At 39.0% G+C, this 26,031-nt stretch overlaps 1 protein-coding gene across 1 annotated transcript; it reads left to right on the top strand.

Annotated features, from left to right (window-relative positions):
• Positions 1-3,993: 3,993 nt before the first annotated feature.
• On the top strand, positions 3,994-8,915 carry LOC132059122 (uncharacterized). The gene is made up of 2 exons (XM_059451629.1): positions 3,994-6,491; positions 6,578-8,915. The coding sequence occupies exons 1-2, from the start codon at positions 6,051-6,053 to the stop codon at positions 7,427-7,429; spliced, it is 1,293 nt and encodes a 430-aa protein (XP_059307612.1). The 5' UTR covers positions 3,994-6,050; the 3' UTR covers positions 7,430-8,915.
• Positions 8,916-26,031: the final 17,116 nt, after the last annotated feature.

Consider the following 26,031-nt stretch of genomic DNA (forward strand, 5'->3'; position numbering starts at 1 on the left):
TCACCTTGAAGGAACTAGTATTATGAGATGAGACTATCAACAATGAGTAATATCAAGAAAATCATGCAATAGGATCATTAGTCTCATTATAGCATCATTTCATAAGCTTTAGAATCTCCATGAATAAAATTATCATAATCATCGTCATTATCATAGAACATATCTCATCTCTTTCTCATAGGAAGCTCTTAGAAATCTTTAGCCTTCAACTTTGGGATATGAGAAAGTCATGGAAATATAAAGGAATCATAGTATAGTAGTTATGCCTTTGAAAGAAAGGGACTAGCCTCACATACCTTTATGTCTCTTTAACTTTATCGACTAAACGCTTCCCCTCCAAGCTCACGATTCTACATTCAAGAGAATTCGTACTAAAATTAGATAATTGGAAGCATACTTGAGTCTAAACTAAAATGACTAAGAGCTAACGAAAATTGGGCAGCATTTCCTTTGTTCCAACAACTTCTTCCATATGATAAACGACTCCTAAATATCGATAGCAACACCCATAATATCATAATCAATAAACTTCTTCAAGTTAAAAATTATTCAACTCTTAAAATTCCCTTTCAAAGTCATCCTTAACCATAACTGCAATGCAACACCATATCCATTTTCATATAATACTTCCTCAACATCATTAGTATCATTCACCACATGATTATACTCATGGCATATCAAGAATTATGATTCAAGTCAAATTACTATTCAAGAATATCACTATTTCCACATTTGAGCCTCATATTCTACTTTCTTCCCCAATCCAAGTCATTCAACCACTCAATACTCTTAATAACATGAAATGAATACAAAACTCACCTTTGGTGATGTAGGAATCGACTTTGGATGAAAACACTTTACTTGAGGAAAAAAAAACCCAACTTCAATTCCAAGAGAATTCCTGGCTTCCATCTAGGGGCGGACCCACGTAGGCCCGTGTGAATGCTCGAGCACCCATTACTTCCGATGCGGAATCCATTAATATATACTGAAAATTGATAGAAACCTTTAAATAAAGAGTGAAGCACCCATAGACACAAGAGGCGCTGGGTGCTTTGGTTGGAAGGACAGTTGATAAGTGTGTTCAGCCCTAGTGATGCAAGATCGAATCCCGTAGCATTTCCGTACCTTTTTCATGTTTCCCCTTCCCTTCCTTTTTCATGTTTCCCCTTCCCATTCCTCTTTATATTTGATTTCTTTTTTACTTTCTTTTTTAACTTTCTTTTTCATGCCTAACATTGGAATCTACTGTGTTAGGATCTTATGACTATTGATGTTCCCTTTCCTTTTTGTTTCTCTTATGAATTACTACAGTTTAACACTTTTTCTGTAAAAAAAAAATTGGCAATTACTTTTGTGGATAAATCAATTTATACAAGTTATGCTCAAGATAGTACCAATTTTGTATTGAATGATCTTTTTGCAAATAAAATTGGTATAAGCAATGATACGATTAATTATTTTTTCTCAAAATAGGAAAACAATGCGAATAATTGTGTACTGAATGATGACTTCTGATAAGAATGATAATAATGTTATTATAGTTTACATAAAAATAGATTTAACGTCACCTTGAAATTTATATTTTTTGAAATTTTAGTGAGTTTTTGAAATTTATACTTGGTAAGTTGTAGAGTCGGATATAAGCTTTGAATTTGATGGTTCAAAATATATATTTTTCGAAATTGTAGTGATTTTTTACTGCTATACTTTGTGACGAAAATTTTGGATTCAGTTAAACCCAATAATTATATGCTATAATACGCCATCTGCTCTAAATACATCGAGCACCCATTGCTTTGTAATCCTGGATCCGCCACTGCTTCCATCAACCCTAGTGAGCATTCACACACTTGATTCTCTTGATTCCTGGTGTTTAATCTTTGATTTCTCTTAGATTTGTGTTGATATGGTGAGTTAATGAAAGCTTAGAGAGGCTTTAGGGTTTTATTGTAGGTGAAAAATAAGGCCCAATTCGTGGGAAATGACTAATTATAGGCTTAGGAACAATTTTCCACCGACCTCAATTTTCTGGAAATTTTGGGGAAAGTACGGGCACTGTTCATCCCGTACTCTGAAGTACGGATTACTGTTCATCCGAGGTAAAAAAATTTCCAACTTTCTGGATTTTTTGGCAAAGTACGCCCAAAAAGTGCGGGACATACTTTATTGTACAGGCCGTACTTTTCTCCGTACTTCACATAAATGCGATCTGACAATTGAATTGGAAAGAAGACTTGCTGAACTTCAATTTACATAGGGTATGGATTCCGTAACTCCTCATATTATAGGAGATATGCCCTCTCAAGTTGGACCGAAATTTTTGTCCAAAATTCTGCCAAGTTTTTTCAAATTTTCAACGACCCTAATTTCTTCGATTCGCTTGATCCCGAAACTTTTAAATACTTGTCTAACACTTATTAAAAGTCTTTCTTGACCTTATAAGGGTATCATAGCCTCTCTGAACGTTTGCTTACGACGACGCGAAAATTCACGAGGTGTAACAATATAGTTTCCGAATTTGTAAATATTATTATAAAATACTCGAAGTATCTATGTTTAAAATTTAGTCAAATAAAAAATTGTTTGACTCCCCAAACTGGTCAATCTTCATATAAATTGAAATAAAGGGAGTATAATGGATAAATACTCCCCGTTTACTTTTACTTGTCCACTATGGACTTTGCACGCCCCTTAAGAAATAATAAATTACGTGTATAATTTATCATACACCCATATTAATTGATGCATAGTTTTATTGGACTTGAAAAATGATTTGAAATGAGTAATTAATGCTATGAATAAAAAAAAATACAAATTATCTTTTTTTAATATGCTAAACGTGACAAGTAAAAGTAAAAAATTTATTTTAAAGATACTAGGTAAGTAAAAATGAACGGAGGAAGTAAATAAATAAAATCTAATTTTAGCATATATACCGGTATAGTAAAAATGAACGGAAGAATGATGAATGATGTTTGATGTTTGATGTTTGATGGGAAGTGAAAAATCTCTACTGAATTTCATATCCAAAACATGCGAGTCCACAATGTCGCCATCTTCTTCTTTTTTTAGCTGTATCTGCTTTATAACATTTAATGAAGTAGTATCTATCTATCACACGACTAACTATTGTTTCCGTCAGAAGAATCTGGTCGGTCCTCTTCAATCACCATTTATTCAAACAAAAAAAAGTAGAGCACTTTTTTGTTAAAGAGGGAATAATAATAATTTTACACGATCACTCTGTTTACCCCGATTTTAGGTAATCAATTGAATTTGTAAGTGAGGTGTAGGATATGTGGATCAATTTCAATCTATATTTGGCTAATATGGAACGTATATGAACTCGTGTTCAAGGTAAGAATGTGTATATGAATATATGTATCAACAACTTGAGTTAAGATGTAAACGTTGATGATTAAAGCTAATATGATATCGAATAATAATAGATCACAACTCCACAGATTCGGACTAAAGAGAAAGAAAGATAATGCTTTAATGTATTTTTTGCTACTACAATATTCTAGATCTCAAGAAGTCAACCCTTAAAAGTTTACAGTTTTGCCTTATGAGCCTTGCATACAACATAAAGCCCTTTTAGAATAAAAAAAACCCTAAAAGGATAAGGTTGGGCTGTACGGTCTGACACCCGTACGGTTGTCGGTACAATGTGACAGAACGGTCTTGACGCGTGGCAATTTTGTAACTGATTAACCGGACTAACGGCCACGATCAACTCGGTCATGGAGAAACCGGACTGGCTGTGATGCGGAGTTTGGTCCGGAGATACCGGACCAAACAGATTTGCTTCACTTTTCTCGGATCAGCCGCAGCTGGTGCAATTCCACTAGTCCGAAGGAAAGACTCGGTACTCATGCTTGTCTCTTCTTATCCCCGGTCCCCGGTCTCACCGGTTTTTACCGTATACAGATAGTCCCCATACTTCCCGGACCGTAGTTTTACCGGAGTAACGGGAAGTGGATGAGTCACCAAACCGGCGATTTCATAAGCTCGTTCTTATCTTTTCATTTTGGCGGGAACAGTTATGTCACGTCCCTCTGCCATCAGCCACGTGTCTCATCCCGAACGGCCAACTTCGGTAACCGTCGTAACGCACGTCATTTCAAATCACGTCTCATTAATTGTGGGACACGTGGCACCCCCCGGTTAGCCAACCTCTGCAACTACTATAGTTACCACGCCTATATAAGGCCATGCACCCCTTCATTTCACCATTTTACTTCTTCACTTTCTTACTTCTTCTCTTCTGATCACTTTCATCTCATATTTTTTGCTGGTTTCAACCGTTCTCATCCCCCAACTTGTTGCTTATATTGATTGTAAGAAAACCAACTTTGTCAACCTTTCATCTGCTGTTTTTCGATTGAAAGTGCTGCTTTGTTTCTTCTCTCACTTTGCCATTTTGAATTTTTCTTTCAACTGCTTCTTCACTCTTTCTTATTTTTTAACTTGTTCCTTCTCCCTTATCGAATTCACTAAATCTCCTTTTCCATTATCGAATTCACCAATCCCCTTTTCCAAATCTTCCGAATGTCTGCCAACACCGAAACCACCTCCCAGGATGTTCCCTCGGTTTCTTCTCAAGGAGCCGAGCCAACTTCACAACCCAAGGGAAAAACCGTCGTTGAGCCCACTGCTTTGGACATAGTACCGTCCAAACCCAACTACAACAAAGAATTTGAAGTCGAGAAGCCTTCTCCGGTTGCGGATAGAGGGTTCGATGTAAGGCGATATCCTTCGTCCATTACCGAGGATAAACTTGACCAGGTCCGGGCTGATTGCGGATGGGATAACCGTCCGGTGCAAGTGTTCGCCCCCGGTCCTGACGAGTCCATCACCGATCATAGGGAAGGCTTCTTGTATGTTTACACCTATCCCTTCACACTCAAGCTCAACCCCCCAATTGACCCGGTTATTTTGGATATGTGTCGGACATACAACGTGACCTTGGCCCAAATTGGTCCGATAATCTGGAGGACCGTGGCCTGCCTCCGGATGTTGGCCAACAACATAAATAGGGAATTTACGATGACACACTTCATCCGTTTGTATTCCCCGAGGTTGTTCCGAGGGGGTGTGATAAAGCTCGCCAAGCGAGGCCGAAACCCGATCTTTTCGAAGATGGACGAAGACAGAGACCGAGGTTGGTTAGAACGCTACGTCCGAGTGAGGACCGCGGACATTATTCCGGCCGACTATATGCCCTTCCCGGAGAGGTGGAACGATAATCGTAAGTTTCTCAGTTCTTCCTTTAACTATCCTTTGATGCTTTGTCAAACACTTGCTCCCTTGAATTAATACGATTTCTTCTCCGCTTTCTTTATATCAGCCGTAGCATGGATACCTCCGGCCATCCGGAACATGAATGAATGGGTTGGGGCACTCCTCAGCCAACACACCCATGAAGCACGGACGTGGGGGAACCTGTCACGTGGCCGATGGGTTGCTCAAAACCACGGTAATACTCTGCTTGAGCTAGAATATATCGTCTCTTCTAACCCTTTTTTTTTTTTTAATAACCTCTTCGGTATTCAGGTTTACCCAGGGGCTCGGTGGAGCCAAGACCGGAGCCAGTAGCCGAACCAGCTGTGCCAGTACCTGAATTTGATTCAGCGGGGACATCCCGTATTATTGCTGCTGCCAATAAAAGGCGGAGAAAGCCCTCGGACAAAGGGCAGAAATCGAAGAAGAGGGCAAGAAGCGTCGTTCGGACTCTAAGGGACGAAACAGAGCCCGATTTCCTTGTTCGGAGGGTCGGTGTGACACCCTCCGTCGCTTCAGTTCCGGAGGAGGAAACCACCACTCCGTCATTTCCTTCAGCCGGGGAAGGACCGTCAGCTCCGGCTTTGCACACAGGTGGGGAAGAAGTTCTTTACCCGACTCCTCTAAGGTCAATTGAATATGTTGACATTTCAGGTGATGCTTCATCTGAGGAGACCCCCTTGCAAAGGACTAGAAGATCCGGATTCGCATCGACTGCTGAGGCCGAACAAAGAGCTGAGCCGGTCCATGAGACCGAGGCTCCAATGGATGCCGGTCCACTGCCCGGTGATGACCCAGCTGCAACATCCGAGGTACCTGCCTCTACCGAGCCCGCTGGGGCCGCTCCAACTTCTCCTGCACCGAGGTTAGATAACCTCGATGACATGTTCTCGAATACCCCACCTGCAATCGGAGAAGCAGTCGGCTTCGGACATCTCCCTATCCCACGAGTCACGAGGGCAGCTAACCGGTCCACCGAGACTGGTTCAAGGGAAAGCCTTGTACGCATCTTTCCGGCCCCGAGCGTGGAACCGAGGAGGACAAGGTCGGCCACGATTACTGTCCCCGAGGATTGTAGTTTCTTGTCTCGTCCCGTGGGAATTGCAAGCTATCTGAGGCCCCTCATCTCGGACTCGGACAAGCGGAAGATGACCGGAGTCCCCTGGCAGAGTCTTATTAACGAGGGCATGCACGCAGGCAACCGAGTAAGCTTATCAGCCGATCCTTCCATAATTCAACATGAATTTTAGCTTCTTGTTTATCCAAGTTTAACTTCTCGTTTCTTTTACAGAGTGTGGTGCTCGTCAACGAGGCCTTCATCCGTGCTCAGCAAGAGGTTGACGACCTTAAGGGCCAGCTGGATGCCCAGGGTCGGGAAACGGAGAAATTCCAGCACCTTTTGCAAGTGAAGGAGGATCAATTGAACCGAGCAGCTGCCCTTTCCAACCTTCAACCCGAGCTCGAAGCAGCGAAGGCCAAAAATCTTCGGTTGAAGGATGAGTTGGCCGGAATGGTTGAAAAGAACCGGCTCCTGGAAGCAGACAAGGTCGGCCTTAGCCAAGATAACGCTCGTTTTTCTTCGAGGCTCGGTGAACTCGAAGCCACTATCTCTCAACTTCGGAGGGAGCTTGACTCGGTCAAGACTGATGCCGTGAACATGGTCGAGAGGCATAAGCTGCTTGAATCCGAGAATGCGGAGTATAAGAACAAGTTGAGGGTATTCGAGCGGAAAGCCGAGGATAGGGCCCGGATATGCGACGAGCTCAAAACCAAATTCGAGGAGACGGCCGAGGCCAATGACATTCTCAAGGCCGAGCTCGAGTCGGCTACTCAAGTCCAAAGAATCCTCGATGAAGAGAGAGATGAATTAGTGGCCAAACTGGCCCAGGCTGAGGCCGATTTGGCAGAAGCCCTTAAGAATGTGGAGGCTGCCGAGGCTCATACCACGATTGCGGTGGAGTATGAACGGTGGAAGTCCCGGAGGGCCACCCTTGAGCAAGCCGAACAAGGTTTTGGGGACCTCCCGGCCCTGATACTTGAAGCCAAAAAGACCGAGGAAGAAGCCAAGAGAGCCCTCGATACCGATTCCGAGGATTCCGAGCGGACAGTATCCGAGCATTCCGGTTCCAGCTGCACCGGATAGATCAGGGCCTGCACTTAGCCTTTATTTTGCCTTTGCCTTTTTGGCTTGTTTTTTGTTTTTTAACTTCGTAGGAATTTCAGGTGTAAAAAACCTTACATATATGGAATGTGCATTTTTCTTGCCGATTCTCTTTATTCTTTAATCTGAATGTTTATTATGACTTTTGCCCGAATCATCAATCCTGTTAAGTAGCAAACAAAGGCTCGGAGTCATTTTTTCGGATTATGCCTCGATATTGGCTTTCCTCTTCGTCCGGTATATTTTGTCCGGGGATTTGATCGAGTGGTTTGCCCGTGGGACTTATTTATGCTCTGTGAATTCAGACGTCTCCGAATCACATTAGGCATTTTAGGGCCGATATTTTTCGACAGTTCACTTATCGTGGATTAGGTTCGGACACCTGAATCCCAGCCTTAGCAAATTTTGATATAGCAGTCCCCATTCGGGGGTGTTTAAAGATTTTGGCTTGGTTCAGTGCGACCTTGTTGCCTTTGTCGAATTTCGACTATAGTCCCCGGTGTACGGTATTTGGATAAAATGATGCCGAATTTCGGCGGTAATCACCGAGGGTAGGGTGTTTAACAAGAAGACATATCCGAAATGCAATAATCTGAATTTTCAATAATCTTTATATTGCAAATATTTGCACGTACATGATATGAAGACTTTGTCCGTTTCCTTCTGTTTTTGCCGTAGCAAATACTAAATGGACACGATTCGTTCTGATCGTTTGGTCCTTACATCAAAACCTAATACAGAAGGTCCGGTTCTGGACGAGGACTTCCCCGGGGTAATGCCCAACGGCGTTCTCCTGCTTTGTTGAGCTGCTTCATTTTTTATTCACCGGGGTAAGCCTCGATGTGGGTATAGTAGTCCCCTAGTGTTTATCCGAGCTGCATGGTCGGGTAAGCACTATCAAGTCCCCACTCGTAGGGTATACCCCCGAGTTTCTAGACACTTGTCCTCGTTTCTATCAAGTAACACGTTGTACTTGTTGCCTCATTAAAAACCTTATCGGAAAACCCATTTTGGGACAAAACCGTACTAAGGAAAAGAGTGCAACACGTGTTTTCAGACCTAACACCTAACTTCATCCGGTACTCGACTTCCTGCAAAAAGAAAGGTTAACAAAAAACAAACACGAGGGTAGGCGTCCGTACCTTAGCAGTAGTATTTCTTCAAATGAGCCACATTCCAGTTGTTATGCAACCGTTGTCCGTCCATGGCCTCCAGCTGATACGACCCTTTACCCGTTATTCCTGTTATCTTATACGGCCCTTCCCAGTTTGGCCCCAACTTTCCGTCGTTGGGATTTTTGGTGTTCAAAGTAACTTTCCGAAGCACCAAGTCCCCAACTTGGAAATGTCAAAAATTGGCCCTCCGGTTGTAGTACCTTTCCATTCTCTGCTTCTGGGCTGCAATTCGGACTAACGCGTTTTCGCGAAGTTCATCCGTGAGGTCGAGTTTTATGGCCATGGCCTCCTCGTTTGACCCACCGGTGGCGTATCTGAATCGGAGACTCGGTTCACCAACTTCTACGGGGATGAGGGCTTCGGCCCCGTAGACCAACGAGAAAGGTGTTTCTCCCGTGCTTGATTTTGATGTGGTTCTGTAAGCCCACAATACCTCCGGCAGCACCTCCCTCCAGTGATGCTTCGATGTTTCAAGTCTTTTCCTTAGATTTTGAATTATTGTTTTATTCGTGGATTCTGCCTGTCCGTTTGCACTTGGGTGATACGGAGTTGATACAATTTTCTTGATCTTCAACCCCTCGAGGAAATCATTGACTTTGCCGCCAATGAACTGAGGACCGTTATCACAAGTTATCTCGGCCGGGATGCCGAAACGACAAATAATGTGGTCCCATATGAAGTCAATAACCTCCTTTTCTCTAATCTTTTCGAAGGCCTACGCTTCAACCCATTTGGAGAAATAGTCAGTCATTAACAAAATAAAACGGGCCTTACCTGGTGCCCATGGCAGTGGACCAACAATGTCCATTCCCCACTTCATGAAGGGCCAAGGTGACACCACCGAGTGTAGCAACTCCCCGGGTTGGTGAATCATTGGGGCATGTCTCTAACACCCATCACATTTTCGGACAAAATTCTTTGAATCCTCCTCCATCCGGTTCCAATAATAACCGGCTCTGATAATTTTTCGGACTAAGGCTTCTGCACCGGAGTGATTTTCGCAGGTCCCCTCGTGGACTTCTCTCATCACATACTCGGTTTCTCCGGGACCCAAACACTTGGCCAAGGGCCCGAAGAAAGACCGTCGATACAATTGGCCGTCCACTAAGGAGAACCGTGCTGCTTTTGTCCTTAGTGACCGTTTTTTGGGTCACTTGGGAGCTTTCCATCTTGCAAGTAGTCGATGTATTTGTTGCGCCAATCCCAAGTTAGACCCATCGTGTTTATTTCAGCATACCCGTTTTCTATCGCCGAATTCATCAAGTGCACCATAGTGCCGGGGTTGATTTCTTCCCCTTCGACTGAAGAGCCCAAATTGGCCAATGCGTCGGCCTCGCTGTTCTGCTCCCGGGGTACATGCTGCACGGTCCACTCTTTAAACCGGTGTAGTATCACTTGGATTTTCTCCAGATACTTTTGCATTCGTTCATCCTTGACCTCGAAGACGCCATTCACTTGGTTAACGACCAAGAGAGAGTCGCATTTTGCTTCGATTATTTCGGCCCCCATACTCCGAGCTAATTCCAAACCTGCAATCATAGCCTCATACTCGGCTTCATTGTTAGTCAACTTAATAGTTCTAATCGACTGTCGAATGGCATCCCCGGCGGGAGTTTTAAGGACGATTCCTAGCCCGGAACCTTTGAGGTTCGAGGCCCCGTCCGTGTGTAACGACCAAATACCCGAAGCCTTTCCCGAGGTTAGCAGAAGTTCTTTCTCAACCTCGGGGACCATAGCCGGGGTAAAATCTGCCACAAAATCGGCCAAGATTTGGGACTTAATGGTCGTTTGGGGTTTATATTCGATATCATATCCGCTAATCTCTACGGCCCATTTGGTTAGTCTACCCGACAATTCCGATTTATGCATGATGTTCTTTAGAGGGTAAGTAGTCACTACACATATCGGATGGCATTGAAAGTAAGGTTTGAGCTTTCTAGAAGCACTTACCAATGCCAATGCCAACTTTTCAAGGTGGGGATAACGGGTCTCCGCATCCCCTAAAGTTCTACTCACATAATATATAGGGAATTGCGTACCTGATTCTTCTCGGACCAAAACACCACTTACCGCTACCTCGGATACGGCAAGGTAGAGAAACAACTATTCGTCCGCTTTCGGTGTGTGCAGTAGAGGCGGGCTGGACAAGTACCTTTTCAATTCTTGCAATGCTCTTTGGCATTCCGGTGTCCAAACGAAGTCATTCTTCTTCCTTAATAAGGAGAAGAAATGGTGACTTTTATCCGAAGACCTCGATATGAACCGACTCAGTGCTGCTATCCTTCCGGTGAGCCTTTGCACTCCTTTGACGTTATTTACCACCTCAATATCCTCGATGGCTTTGATCTTGTCCGGGTTAATCTCAATTCCCCGGTTGGACACCATGAAACCCAAGAACTTGCCCGACCGGACACCGAAGGCACATTTCTCCGGGTTAAGCTTCATGTTGTATTTACGGAGTACATCGAAGGTTTCCTGCAAATGTTTTAAATGGTCCTCTGTTTCCAAGGACTTGACTACCATGTCATCAATATAAACTTCCATTGTTTTCCCTATCTGTTCTTCGAACATCCCATTAACTAGGCGTTGGTAAGTTGCACCGGCATTTTTTAATCCGAAGGGCATGACATTGTAACAGTAAGTCCCGTACCGGGTAATAAAGGATGTTTTCTCTTGATCCTCCGGGTGCATCCGGATTTGGTTATACCCGGAGTAAGCGTCGAGAAAACTCAACATCTCATGCCCGGCCGTCGCATCGATCATTCTATCGATGTGAGGCATCGAAAATGAATCCTTTAGGCATGCTTTGTTTAAATCCTTATAATCAACGCACATTCTAAATTTATTACCTTTTTTCGGCACCACCACTACGTTAGCTAGCCAATCCGGGTATTTTACCTCCCGGATAGAGCCTATTTTCAAAAGCTTTGTTACCTCATCCTTTACGAAGGCATGCTTTGGCTCTGCCATAGGCCTCCTCTTCTGCTTCACCGGGGGAAATCTCCCGTCAAGGCTGAGCTTGTGAGTTGTTACTTCCGGTGGCACACCTGTCATATCTATATGGGACCATGCGAAACAATCGGCATTAGCTTGAAGAAACTTAATTAACTTGTTCCTGAGCTCCGAGGTTAACCCCGTGCCCAGGTATACCTTTCTATCCGGTAGATATTCGAACAAGATGACTTGCTCCAGCTCCTCCACCGTAGACTTGGTTGCATCCGAGTCATCCGGCAAGACGAATGATCTGGGTACACCGAAATCATCCTCTTCATACCCCGGGTCCGACCCCTGCTGCTCCGCTGTCGAACCCGTACACTTTAGTTGCTATTTAGAGTCCTTGCCACCGATTGACTCATCCTCTTTTGGATCCGATTTTTTGGGAATGAGTGGCGCTTCCTCAACCGCGAACATCTCCCTTGCAGCGGGCTGTTCTCCTCGGATGGTTTTTACCCCCTCCGGTGTTGGGAATTTCAGCAGCTGATGTAATGTCGATGGGACAGCCCTCATGCTATGTATCCACGGCCTACCGAGCAAAGCATTATACTTCATGTCTCCTTCGATGACATAGAACACCGTCTGCTGAATGGTGCCGTCAATGTTGACCGGCAAAGAAATCTCCCCCTTCGTGGTTTCACTCGCCATATTAAACCCACTGAGCACTCGAGCCACCGGTACAATCTGATCGAGTAGTCTCAGTTGTTCGACCACTCTCCACCGGATGATGTTGGCCGAGCTACCTGGGTCAATCAAAATACGCTTGACTTGTGATTTAAAAATAAGAACAGAAATTACCAAAGCATCATTGTGCGGTTGAATGATGCCTTCTGCATCCTCATTGCTGAAGGAGACGGTACCCTCGGGCACGTAATCTCGGCTCCGCTTCTCACGTACAACGGAGATCTTTGTCCGTTTCATCACCGGCCCCCGAGGGGCGTCTGTACCACCGATTATCATGTTGATTACATGCTGAGGTTCCACCGGTTCGGCCCGTTTGTGGGACTCCTTTTCCTTGTAGTGGCTTTTAGCTCGTTCACTCAGGAATTCTCGAAGGTGGCCATTTTTCAGCAACCGAGCCACTTCCTCCCTCAATTGGCGACAGTCTTCAGTTCTGTGCCCATGAGTTCCGTGGTACTCACACATCACGTTTGGGTCCCGTTGACCGGGATCTGATCTCAATGGTCTCGGCCATCTTGCTTCTGCGATACGACCTATGGCCGAGACGAGATCCGAGGTATTGATGCTGAAGTTGTACTCCGATATCCTCGGTAGGTCTTTGTTGGTAGCCGAACTCCCGGCATCACTTCTAAATGATAGACCTCGACTGTTCGACGGGCGCTCGGTCCGTTTATCACCCCGATCGGAGAATTGACTGGGACCAACCCTCGATTTTTTCGACCTGAAGCTTGGCTTTTCTGAATGAGAGTACGGCCAATACCTTTCCCTCGATGGTCTTGACTCCGGCTCGTAATTTTTCCTCGATCTCTTAGAGCTTTTGCTCATATTTACGGGTCCCGGGGGGAGCTCGAGCTGGTCATCCTCTACCCGAATCTTTGATTCATACCTGTTATGAACGTCAACCCAAGTCACAGCTTCATATTCCAACAAGTTTTCTTTCAGCTTGAATGAGGCCGTCGAGCTTCGAGGATTAAGCCCTTTGGTAAAAGCCTGTGCAGCCCATTCCTCCGGAACCGGAGGGAGCTCCATCCGTTCCCTTTGGAAACGGTTCACGAACTCTCGTAGTAATTCATCATCCCTCTGGGCTATGCGGAAGATATCCGCCTTCCGGGCCTGCACCTTCTTAGCCCCGGCATGGGCCTTGATGAACGCGTCCGCTAGCATTTCGAAGGAAGTGATTGAATGCTCGGGCAGATGGTCGTACCAAGTTAAAGCTCCCTTTGATAGGGTTTCCCCGAACTTTTTCAACAACACGGACTCAATTTCATCCTCTTCGACGTCATTGCCTTTTATGGCACAGGTGTATGAAGTCACGTGCTCCTGTGGGTCCGTTGTGCCGTCATATTTCTGGATATCCGGCATTTTGAACCTCTTCGGGATCAATTTCGGAGCCGCACTTGGAGGAAAAGGCCTTTGGATATACCTCTTCGAATCCGGTCCTTTTAGAATAGGCGGAGCCCCCGGGATCTGATCCACCCGAGAGTTATATGTTTCCACCATTTTTCCAGTTGAGTCTACCCACTTTGCCAATGTTTCGAGCATTCTCAGAACTTCGGTGGATGAACCAGCTCCCGACCCATTGCTTTCGACTATCCGTGTTTCATCCCTTCTGGGTGCGGCGACGCCTTTCGACCTCTCCGGGGCCGCTTTGTCATCTTTGCTTTGCAGCTGGGCTATTGCGATTCCTTGTTCGGCAATGGCGGTTCTCTGTTCCTGCAACATTTCAAAAATTAAACGTAAGTTAATCTCATCCGGGGTATCCGATACTTTCCGGCCTTGTGCCCGGGGTAAAGTAATTGAATTGTGAGTATTTAAGGGATCAGTGGCCGGCTGGGTGGCATTCTCCTGGTTCACGGTGTTCTGCCGGTTGAGGCCTTCCCTCGAATCAACGGAATTTGGGTCGATGGGATCTGCTGGCAAGTCCCTTAGCCCACTGTTCTCGTTTTCGGCAACGATCTCGTTGTTGACATGACCAGATTGTCCACTGCTTGCCATTTGGTCCGTTTTCACAGAGATGAACAAAAGATTTTTTAATCTAACGGGTAAGAGATAGAAGCCAAGATTAAAAGACCACTATTATCCTAGGCCCCACGGTGGGCGCCAAACTGTTTACCCCGATTTTAGGTAATCAATTGAATTTGTAAGTGAGGTGTAGGATATGTGGATCAATTTCAATCTATATTTGGCTAATATGGAACGTATATGAACTCGTGTGTCAAGGTAAGAATATATATATATATATATATATATATGTATCAACAACTTGAGTTAAGATGTAAACGTTGATGATTAAAGCTAATATGATATCGAATAATAGATCACAACTCCACACATTTGGACTAAAGAGAAAGAAAGACAATGCTTTAATGTATTTTTTGCTATTACAATATTCTAGATCTCAAGAAGTCAACCCTTAAAAGTAGGGAAATGCCCCTATTTATAGTTTTGCCTTATGGGCCTTGCATACAACATAAAGCCCTTTTAGAATAAAGAAAACCCTAAAAGGATAAGGTTGGGCCGTACGGTCTGACACCCGTACGGTTGTCGGTACAATGTGACAGAACGGTCTTGACGCGTGGCAATTTTGTAACTGATTAACCGGACTAACGGCCACGATCAACTCGGTCATGGAGAAACCGGACTAACGGCCACGATCAACTCGGTCATGGAGAAACCGGACTGGCTGTGATGCGGAGTTTGGTCCGGAGATACCGGACCAAACAGATTTGCTTCACTTTTCTCGGATCAGCCGCAGCCGGTGCAATTCCACCAGTCCGAAGGAAAGACTCGGTACTCATGCTTGTCTCTTCTTATCCCCGGTCCCCGGTCTCACCGGTCTTGCATACATCCGGTTTTTACCGTATACACACTCAATTAATAATAAAAATATTTACCACTAGTCAGTACGGCATATTTTTTGCAGTTCTTCACGTTATATGGTTAAACTTACAGTAGGTGACTCCAAACATTTCGGTGGTTTCATTTTCACTTGTTTATTACTATTATTTATTTTACTTGCATATTATTGTTGGCATTAGACACATCAGCACATGTCACTCTACGTGTCTCAAAATGAGGAAGTGAGATCTCTTGCCGTTTTACAATTTGAATTTGAATAAAAGAAAATGGTCTTGTCAGATCTCTCATGTTCTTTTCAAATCTCTTGTGTAAAAAAATAAAAATTTCTTATAAAATTATCATGAAATTAGAAAAAAAATTGTAAGGGACTAAAAAACTATTTCTTCCTCTCCAAACTAGCAAGTATTCCAAACATCTCCAAAGTTTGTGCTCTCCGTCGATCAACCCACCCTACACCCCATGGTTGTGATCATGGAAAGTATATAATAAATGAAATACCAATTCCAACCCTCAAATAGTGACCATGAAAAAGATATATACAAGGGCGGACATGTATTTCCACAGTCCAGAACCCATGCTCCAAAACCACAGGATATACAGCCAAAAGCTTATAGTTTTTTTTCCAACAAGCGCACTATATATAAACATCCTTTCTTGTTTACACGTAGCGTAATTGGTACTTATAACATTCCCTTCTTCTAGGTGATTACTGTTCGTCAATTTAGGTGCCTTAGGGGTCATTTGGGTGTATAAGAATAATGCTGAATAGAGTGTATTAGAAATGTAGGGATTAATAATCCATGCAATAGTAATGCAGACATTAGTTATGTTGAGATTATTTCTTATTCAATGTTTGTATGATGTATTAAAAATAACATGCATTGCATAATTTTAAAAAAAGAATATTTGTTTACAAAAACACCCTCCACATTCTTTAGCATCGTTGAGGGACTTCAAGAGTAATTTTGTCTTTAACCATGCTAATGCATGTATTAATAGTTTTTATATTGCTAGTATCATGGTTTGCTATGTATTAGTTATACATAGGATAATGCCATATAGGGTGTGTAACTAATACTTGTATTAGTATACATAAGTTGAAAGAGTGTACTAAACAAGGAATTAGTAATACACAAAGCTAATGCATACATTATTTTCTCTAATACCTCCTACAAAATGACCTCTTAATATCTTTGGTATGTCTGAAAAATTTAATGCATCTTTTATATTCGATAACTTGCTAACTTTGTAATTCTAAGATCATAGCATTCAAATAACATTTTGATACATTAAATACATTTTTAATTTAAGATCGCACGATTTGAAAGGCTCTTATTTTGTCAAACTAATAGATAGATGGACTCAAAGAATCATAGGTATCCCATAGCGTCTACACACCCCAAAGTATGGACTAAGCTAAGCCAGCTAAGCATAATTAACTCTAACTATTAACTAACTAAGTAAATAACTAATTAGAGTACAACTGACTAAGCTGAAGGTACAACAATAATAATCAAGTATCTGAGCCTTTTCGATAATCTGTGCAACTCCCAAAAACATGAACATGGATATAGGTGGCATATGAGCCCATGGGTTGTAAAACATAACTTGTGAGCATTGTTTGTAACATAACTTGTAAACATGGTTCGTAACATAATCTAACATGTATATAGATACAGAATATAACATGCATGAAACATGAAAACATGCATGACTCATGGAGTAGATTAATATTGGTCATGACTTGCAATTGAGAACCCAAGGGATTCAAAGTATGGGTATTCATGGATTACGGACAGGTTCATGACAATCATAATGTCGTATCATGAATACAATTAACAAAGCCGTAAATTAAGCATGGTGTATAGTTATGCATATACCTAGGATTATCATTAACTAGTGTAAAATCTTTGATTCTAAAGCAAAACGTGATTTCATGGATTGAACGTGGCGTGGGAAAGAACAATGATGTTCCCACACATGGATAGAAGCCCTACATACCTATACACGCTTCAATCCAACGAATTATCTTGCTTCTCTGACCAAGAATACCCAAAAGTTATTGTCTTTATTTTATGTGAAAATGATTATTAAAATTATTTCAAATTATTTTTTTTCCTATGAAATTTATTATAGACAAGTAAAAAAATAGTCGTGACATTTATGCTATAAGGTCGTTCCACGTGGCTGGTCTTTTTCCTACATCATTTCCACTTGGGCCTTGTAATGTTTTGTTTTGACAATACTTGGGCCTTGTAATTGGACTATAACTTTCCGTGGATCTCTCCTTTTCTTAATCCTTTCATTCCTTTTTATTTGTTTTTATACTAAAAATATTTTTTCTTTTAAACTGTTTATTTCAGCAAATCACAAAAGATCTATTAATTTTTTCTTTCCTATATTACTCTTATTATTTAGTAACTACATAGAGTATTAATAGTCAAATCTAAATTTTCAAAGCTTGATTAATAATAGTAATTTATTATGTATGTTTTACTCCTAATAAATAATTTCTTAAGAAAAGTGTCAAGTCAACAAGAGACAAGTAAATAGAAACTTTGCGCGGATTACCCTTCTTATGGATTGGTTTTTTGCCCCTCAAATCGCTGGTCTACAAAATCAGTGATTCTTGGTTCGATCCCCAGCAGAGTCGAAAAAAAATCGCAAGGCAATTCGGGCAAAGTTACATAGAGACTTTGCCTTGTCCGGTATAAGAAATGAAGTTATTCGGCATAAGTTGTGTAGTGACTAATTCGCTTATGCCGGAAAGGAAAAGTTTCTATGAAATTCTGATTGCAAAATTAGGTCATAGATAAGAATAGGCCGATTTTGTTTTTCAATGCCATGGATATTTTCAGTCACTTTTTTGTGACTTAAAATGTCGAATAGCAATTGTAAAGACCAGCAATTTGAACGTGGTCGTTCGTGCGAATTGCCCTTCAAAAGAGGTTTCTGTTCCTGAATAGGTTTTGAGTGACAACTTAAATTTCTGAAATTTAAATTTTAAATAAAATCAAACTTCTAACGGTATCTAAAGCTAACTTGGTGGACAATTATCTAAAGTCAGTTTGGAGTCCACCGATGTGGGGCTTCTCGTTTGTCTCCCACTGTACAGCTATCCAACATGTCTTGTAAACAAGATCCAATATAAATTTTTTATTAACTTGTGGGGAAGTTAAAATACAATAAGCTCATAAATATGCTATAAGTTAACACGAAAAAATCACTCAACCAAAAGAAGAAAATAATTTTAAATGAACATGAATTCTTTCTCTTTTGAATTTTGTTGGGATTCAACTTTTTTCAGTTAAGGCATCCATTACCAGGAATCCAATCCATATGTTCTTTTTTCATGACTATGTTCTTTAGAGAGGAACTAAAGTATTTTACCTTCATCATCCAAATATGAATAGAATTACTTTACCTCTCGATATCTTATAGATTAATATTTTATAAATAAATCGATTTCAAATTGTTGGAAATATTAACAATATTAATCAAGAAACGAACAAAAGGATATAATTAACTTATCGGATTAACACTGCGTCGTGGCAAGCCACTGCCTTGAAAACGATTTCGGCCCGACTCCGACGCAAATCGCTAAGGCCGGTCACTCCCCAAGGTTTCACAAAGACTCCTAAACACTTACACTAGTGGCTGAAAGTTTGGAGTTTGCACAAACCAAATTGCCCAAAAAAAGATGGAAAAGAAGGAAAGATTTTACTTTATCTTTTTTCTTTTTATACAAATATAGATCATGTATGCATATAGCAAAATATTTAGCTTTTGTCTGCAAACTTATTTGAAACTTTAACAGTAATAAAATCCATAAAGACAATCTTAATGAAGCCCATAAAGGCAACTGAAAAACTTGTTTCTTCATTATGAAGGCTACCATCAAGGTTCATAAACATATAATCAATTCTGTTTTTGACCAAAATTAATACTTAATAGAGATTAAAGAAATTTCAAAGATGATTCTTATTCTTTATTTGAGATATTAATAATATAAGTATATATTTTACAAAGAGTGTCACATGAGAAGTTTTAAATCCACAGTATTTAGTTAAGCCATGCGCTAAAAATGAATGAAATTTGATGATTTTTCTACATAGCTTCACCTTTTGCAAAAGTACTTCTTTATCGTTTTCTCAGGAGTCGGTTTTGCTATGGACCAGGATTAACCCCACAGACACATGTGAACACACAAAAAATGAGAGGTGGAAAATGAAAAAAGAAGAAGACAAAAGCTTTGTTTTATAGTCTCGAGAAACAAAAGAAAAAGGAAAACCCCAATGGACAAAGAATTTATGCCCCACTTGATCATTCAAATTTCTGGAAAATTACATTTTGTGCCGATTCTTACTTTTTTTTTTTTTTAAAGGATCGGTTTGTTTTAGGCACTATTTGGAAAGTAATTACTGGTCAGTATCTAGTCGAGAATGTAATTGCAGGAAGCATTATCCACACTTCAATTGTAAAAAGAATAGTGATAAACTGATAATTATATGGTGTAATTATTAGATGATGAACTTATTCTTTTTTTCAATTTTAATGTGTTCAGGTAAAAATCATTTGTACCCCCAACTTGATTTAAAATTAAACTCTCTATTTATTATTGACCTTTTCTATCATCCATCTATGTAATATTTTATTCTTTAACCTAAGTATTCTACATAAAGTTAAAATAATTTTATGTCTTATGTAGATTTTATTTAAGTCTACTAACACTATAATCATTATAAGTAGAAAACTTCTTTTATATAAAATCTAACCCTATTTTTTATAATTGTTATCTTAATATTATATGCATTATATAAATATTAGTCAATTTATACGATTTTTATAACCCAATCAAACACCAACCCCCCCGAACACCCTCTTTCCAGGGCTGGCCAAAGGGCCAAGCCACTAAAGCGGGGGCTTTAGGCCTCAAAATTTTGGGGGGCCCTTTTTTTTTTTTTTTCTTCATATGGCGTTCGGTACCTGTATTGAATTTCCCGATTAATTCGCTTGCGAGACACGCAAGATCGGTTAAAGAGGGAAGCACTCCCTGGCAATTTTTTTTTTTCTTCTGAGGCTCGAACCAAACACCTCTAGTTAAGGGAGGATGAGGCCTAAGTTTTACCTACAATAGATTTATAGGTTAATTTTTCTTTTAAAAAAATATTGTGTAAAAAAATAAGACCTCCAGTTAAAATTGGCTTTAGACTACCGATTTTATTGAGCCGCCCCTGCCTCCTTCCTCTTTCTCCCTTCTTATATTAAAGGAGGAGGCTTACGTAATGAGTATTCTCGTCATAGTATGACGCTAAGGATGACCACCTATTCTTTTCTTGCCTGTCATCATACAGCTTATCAGTTTTATATTTATTTATTCAAAAAATAAAATTCAGAATGTATAGATATGCAGGCCACAAATATGACCAGATGATTTATTTAATTAGTACTCCCTCCGTCTCATAATAAGTGTCACTTTAATCGAAAACACGCATATTAAGAAACTAATAATGCAATGTGAAGTTTATCAAATTACCCCTATATAATAAAAATAAATTACTTTTACCTTTTGATTAGAGCATGCACAAGAAGTAAACCTTTTGACATTAGGAATTCAACAATACCAAGTTACTATGTGGCTTTTTCAATCATCATTTAGATGTTACTTTATTTTCCAAGAATAGAATTGGAAAAAACAAGTCAATTTATGTTTTAATTTTCTAAGATGACACTTATTATGGGATAAAAAAATTTAGTTAAGATGCCACTCATTATGAAACGGAGGGAGAGTTCTTATCTTTTGAATGGCCCCAAAGTTTTGCTTTTGAGTATCCCTAACATGCACGAGCACTGCACAAATATTACTTATATCAAGACATCCGTTTTAACTTTTATAAATAGTCAAAAATATTGGAGGCCAAGTGGCAGGTCCACATTCATGTTTTGCTTCTTTTGTTGGATATATTATTGGGTAAGTTTGGGGCAGCAGGGCAAATTTAGAATTTCAAGAAGATAGGATGAATTATCATGAAGAAGCGAAGTCGTGTTTCAAATTCAACAAAGTTCTGCCTTTTGATTCTCATTGATGAAGTGCACAAATAGACGGTTTTAGGACCCTTATTTAAAGAAAAACCCCAAACAAAGTTTTTTTTTTTTTTTTTTTTTTTTTTTTTTTTTTTTTAAATCTAGATACCTCTGAATCAATTTCAAATATATGGGTCTGAAGCGGATCAGAAGTTTCCAAACTCGAAAGTCTGAGTTTGAACTTTGTCGTTTAAAATTTTAAACTTTTGCATATGAAGTTAGGTTTTGGCAGAATCTAACTTTAAGAAGAAGAAGAAGCGAGATTAAATCCGAAGTATGCTAAATTTGATTAAAGTTTTATAATTTTTAAAAAATAAATATATTTTAATCAATGTGCTACAAGCGGCTACCTGATGTCATTTCTATGATTTTTAATTTTTTATTGTTTTCCTTCAGCTTTCACGGTAGCTGAAATGAATTCTTAGTGCCCTTTACTCCTTTTGACATTAATTCTTAGTGCGCTTGACATTAATTCTTAGTGCGCTTTACTCCTTTTGACATTAATTCTTAGTGCGCTTTACTTCTTTATGAAAGTAGCTAATCCCTAGATGACATAAGTGTTGAATCATTTCATCACTTTATTTTTCTTAGCTTCATAAATTACTATATTAATAAACGTACTAATGGCGACTTTTGGGTATTTGGTTGACTAACTCAAGAATACTACATAATTTTTTCCAAGGCAAAAAGACAAAAGAGCATTGCATATCGTCATGATATACCATACGAGGTAATGATTTCATATGCTTTTTCCTTTTCCCAATTCAGAGGCCCTTTCGAATTATTATTATGTCATCTAAACAATGTCCCTTATAATATGTTATTTGTAATTGTTAGGAGTTTTCCTGATAATGTTGCATCGCTAATGAGCCATTAGTAAGCCAGGTGCTTATAATTAAACTTTTCTTTGAATGATTTTGAAAGATAATTGCGGTGAGATAATTGAAGAATTATTAAGATACAGTCAAATCTCTTTATAATTGTCATTTTCGTTATAACAACATTTCACTATAACAGTCTAATTTTCTCCGGAATCGATTTTTCATGTTATATTTTACTTCTCTATAACAACATTTTATCTATAACAACAGTGACATTCATTATAGCGGTAAACTCTTTATAAATTTACCTCTCTCTAATATCAATACCCAAATATTTTAAGATAATATTTTATAAAAAAAATATATTATGTATACAAAATATTAAAATAGTTATGGTAATCATCATTGATATCATGCACATAGTAAACTTTAAGTGCGAATATCCAAAGAACGAAAAATATAGTCCAAATCCCATCTCATAGCACCAATCAAGCAAAGGATGCTACTACTTTATGGAGTTTGCGATTTCATTGAGATAGTAGATTATTCTGATTGGATTTAGCGCAATACTTCTAATCTTTGAAACTTACACTGATGAAGGGATTACTGCACAAGTCTTTGGAGTGGAAGAACAAGAGATAACGGATACAGAAGGTGATAACGAAAGTACTGATGAAGAGTCTCAACCTACTGCTATTTGGGGTGAGATAGAAGAGTCAATTGCCAAGCTCTTCGACAGAAGCCGAGGCTCTCTCTCTCTCTCTCTCTCTCTCTCTCTATATATATATATATATATATATATATATATATATATTCATTTATGCCCTCAGAAAAATCTCACTTTGGCTCTTTAAAAAGCTGGTTAAATAAGATTTGGAGATATTTTAATAATATTATTGCTTGATCAAAAAGAGCTCTTAGACAGTCTTAAAGAGAAAGCTATTGAATTCTAAGTTTGGACAAAAATCTTCGTCAATTCAAGTGTTATATTATCACTAAGGCCTTATTTGTTTGCACTTAATGGAGGTCTGAATCTGAATGGTTCAGATCTTAGGCCATTAAGTGCATTTGTTTACATTAAGATCTAAGCACTTATTTGGTCTGAATAGGTCTTAATGATTAAGATCTTGAACAAAGTCTTGATATCATTAAGAGGTATTTTGTATAGATAATTTTTACCACCTGCTCCATCCCACCCCCTACTCCACCACCCACCACCCACCACCCCAACCTCAACCCCCCACCACTACCCACCTACCCCCACCTCACAACCCACCCACCACCACCCCATCCCTCACCCCACCTACCTACTACCCATCTCTCACTACTACCCACCTATCCCCACCCCACCCCACAACCCACCCACCATCACCACCCAACACCCACCCCATTCGCCACCTCCACCCTACCCCCACCCCTCGCCTACTTTACCCCCAACCACCCCTCACCAACACCCACTCCTCACCCTACCACTCGACCAATCCCACCACCACCACCACCACCCACCACTACTCCCACAACCCTCCCACCACCACCTACACCCCCAAAACCCCTACCCATTACCACTACAAAGCAACTCCATCATTACTATCAAACATAAAATTTTCATTTTTTTTATCAAATAATATTTTTATTTTATTAAATTTGTATTTATTTTCTAATATGTAGTTACCTTTTTTATTTTAATTTTGTATTTAGTATATTTAAATAAATACATTATGCACATTCAGATGTTGAAAAACAAACAGTCTTAATCATTCTGTGTTCAGATCTAGAGACAACATCTTAATCATTCAGATGTGCATTTAGATTCAGACGTCTTAATCTTAATGAAAACAAATGAGGCCTAAGAGACTGAAAATTACAAAACAATCTACCATTCTACAATTGTTGCTTCAAACCTGAAATATTAATTTTTTTAATTAATTTTAAATGCATATGTTCCTTAGATTTTAATATTTTATCGGTACGGTGCAACTACTTATAGATTTATGAGTAATTTATTAGTCTTTTCAATCTTTAATTAATGAAATATGAAAATCAATTGAGATTTTATCTATTTTTTATTTGTTTTCATTTATAACATCAAAATTATAGAAAAATACTTTTTTGCGTACGTTTGTTTATAACAGCCAAATGATATCTAAATATGAAATGCAATATACATACATAACAACACCTCCCCATAATAATCATGAAATTTATAGACAAATGCTATCACTATAGATAGATTTGACTGTAATTTAACGTGGATATTTTATCAGGACTTCATTTCTTTGAGAAGAAGACCCTAACTAATAGTCTCAAAATCGAAAATTTAAAATAAGGAAATCGATTAATTCTAAACCAAACTAATCCTAAACTCTTTATAGACTGATATTATGCTCTTTATTCTTTTTCTTTCTCTGTGAAAGGAAAAGGAACAAGACAAAATGATACTCCAGTTGTTTCATGTTTACTCAGGGCATCTCCAACCCATTGCACCATTTTTTGCACTAAAATGGTGCAAATTAACTCCAACCCATTGCACCATTTTTTACACCAAAAAAATATATTCCTTTTATATTCTTCTCTCTCTTTTATATTATATTATTTTCTTTTACTTAAATTTTATTTTTAATTTCATAAAAAAAATCCTTTCTTTTTTTTTTTTTTTCACATATCCATCCCATGTAATTCATAATCCTTTGTTATATAATCATTTAATATAAAATTATTTTATAACATAAAATTTTAAAGAATATAAATTGTAAGCAAATATTATACGTTATACATATTAATGGATAATTCAAATAAAAGTGAAATCATTGATAAAATATAATTAAATAAATACTATTACATTAAGGTAGAATTTATTTTAATTTCTACATAAATATTCAACTTCCATGATTAGTACATTGCTCCCATAAATGCTCTATTAATGCATTACGAAGTGCAAAATGAGCATCTTTGTTCTTAATTTTTTTGTGTCGAGCTAAAAATTGTTCAAATCGATAATTTTCATCTACTACCATTTCTACTGTTGGAGTTGGACCTTCCCAAGCATCTTGAATTGGTGCATTAAGATCACGCTCATCCTCGATTATCATGTTGTGCAGTATAATACATGATGTTAATATATCATGTAGCACTTCTTTTCTCCAAAAACGCGACGGCCCTGCAATAATTGCAAAACGACTTTGCAAAACTCCGAATGCACGTTCAACATCTTTTCGACATGATTCTTGTTTCGTCGCGAAATATTTCTTCTTTTGAGATTGTGGCTCATGAATGGTTTGCACAATTGTAGACCATTTTGGATATATACTGTCAGCTAAATAATAACCCACATCATATTAGTTTCCTTGAATAACATAATGGGTGGGAGGAGCAATACCTTTAGCAAGATTGGAAAACAGATGTGACGATTCTAAAGCATTAATGTCATTATTGGTGCCGGGCATACCAAAATATGCATGCCATATCCAAAGGTCATAATCAGCTACAGCTTCAAGAATTATTGTTATACCAAAATTTGCACTTTTCATTTTTGTGATGGTTATATTTTTTAATATAATTATAACTTATAATAAAATTAACTTACAATTTTATATAAAATAATATATACAAAAATTAATTTATAAAACTTGCACTCCAAAATTAAGATGTAAAATTAATATTATAAGATATTACATAAAAAATAATTAGGTATATTAGGAATCTAAAATTATAAATTAAAATTTATAATATGTTAAATTAAAAGTGTTATAAAATAAAAAAATAATAATAAAATATTAATGAATAGTAATGGTGTAGATGAATAGGTATATTGGGAATCTAAATGTAAAAATTAAAATTTATAATATGTTAAATTAAAAGTGTTTTATAATAAAAAATAATAATAAATTATTAATGAATAGTAATGGTGCAATGAACATAGTGTTGCACCAAAATGGTGCAAAAAATTGCAAGTGCAAAACACTATTTTTTT

The sequence above is a fragment of the Lycium ferocissimum genome, chromosome 1 (assembly GCF_029784015.1).
Source record: "Lycium ferocissimum isolate CSIRO_LF1 chromosome 1, AGI_CSIRO_Lferr_CH_V1, whole genome shotgun sequence".
NCBI classification, from domain to species: domain Eukaryota; kingdom Viridiplantae; phylum Streptophyta; class Magnoliopsida; order Solanales; family Solanaceae; genus Lycium; species Lycium ferocissimum.

Bases quoted from the DNA above. Each gene is read 5' to 3' on its own strand.
- LOC132059122 (XM_059451629.1), top strand. From the start codon at position 6,051: ATGGATGCCGGTCCACTGCCCGGTGATGACCCAGCTGCAACATCCGAG. The intron at 6,492-6,577 runs GTAAGCTTATCA...TTTCTTTTACAG, and splicing joins GCATGCACGCAGGCAACCGA to AGTGTGGTGCTCGTCAACGA.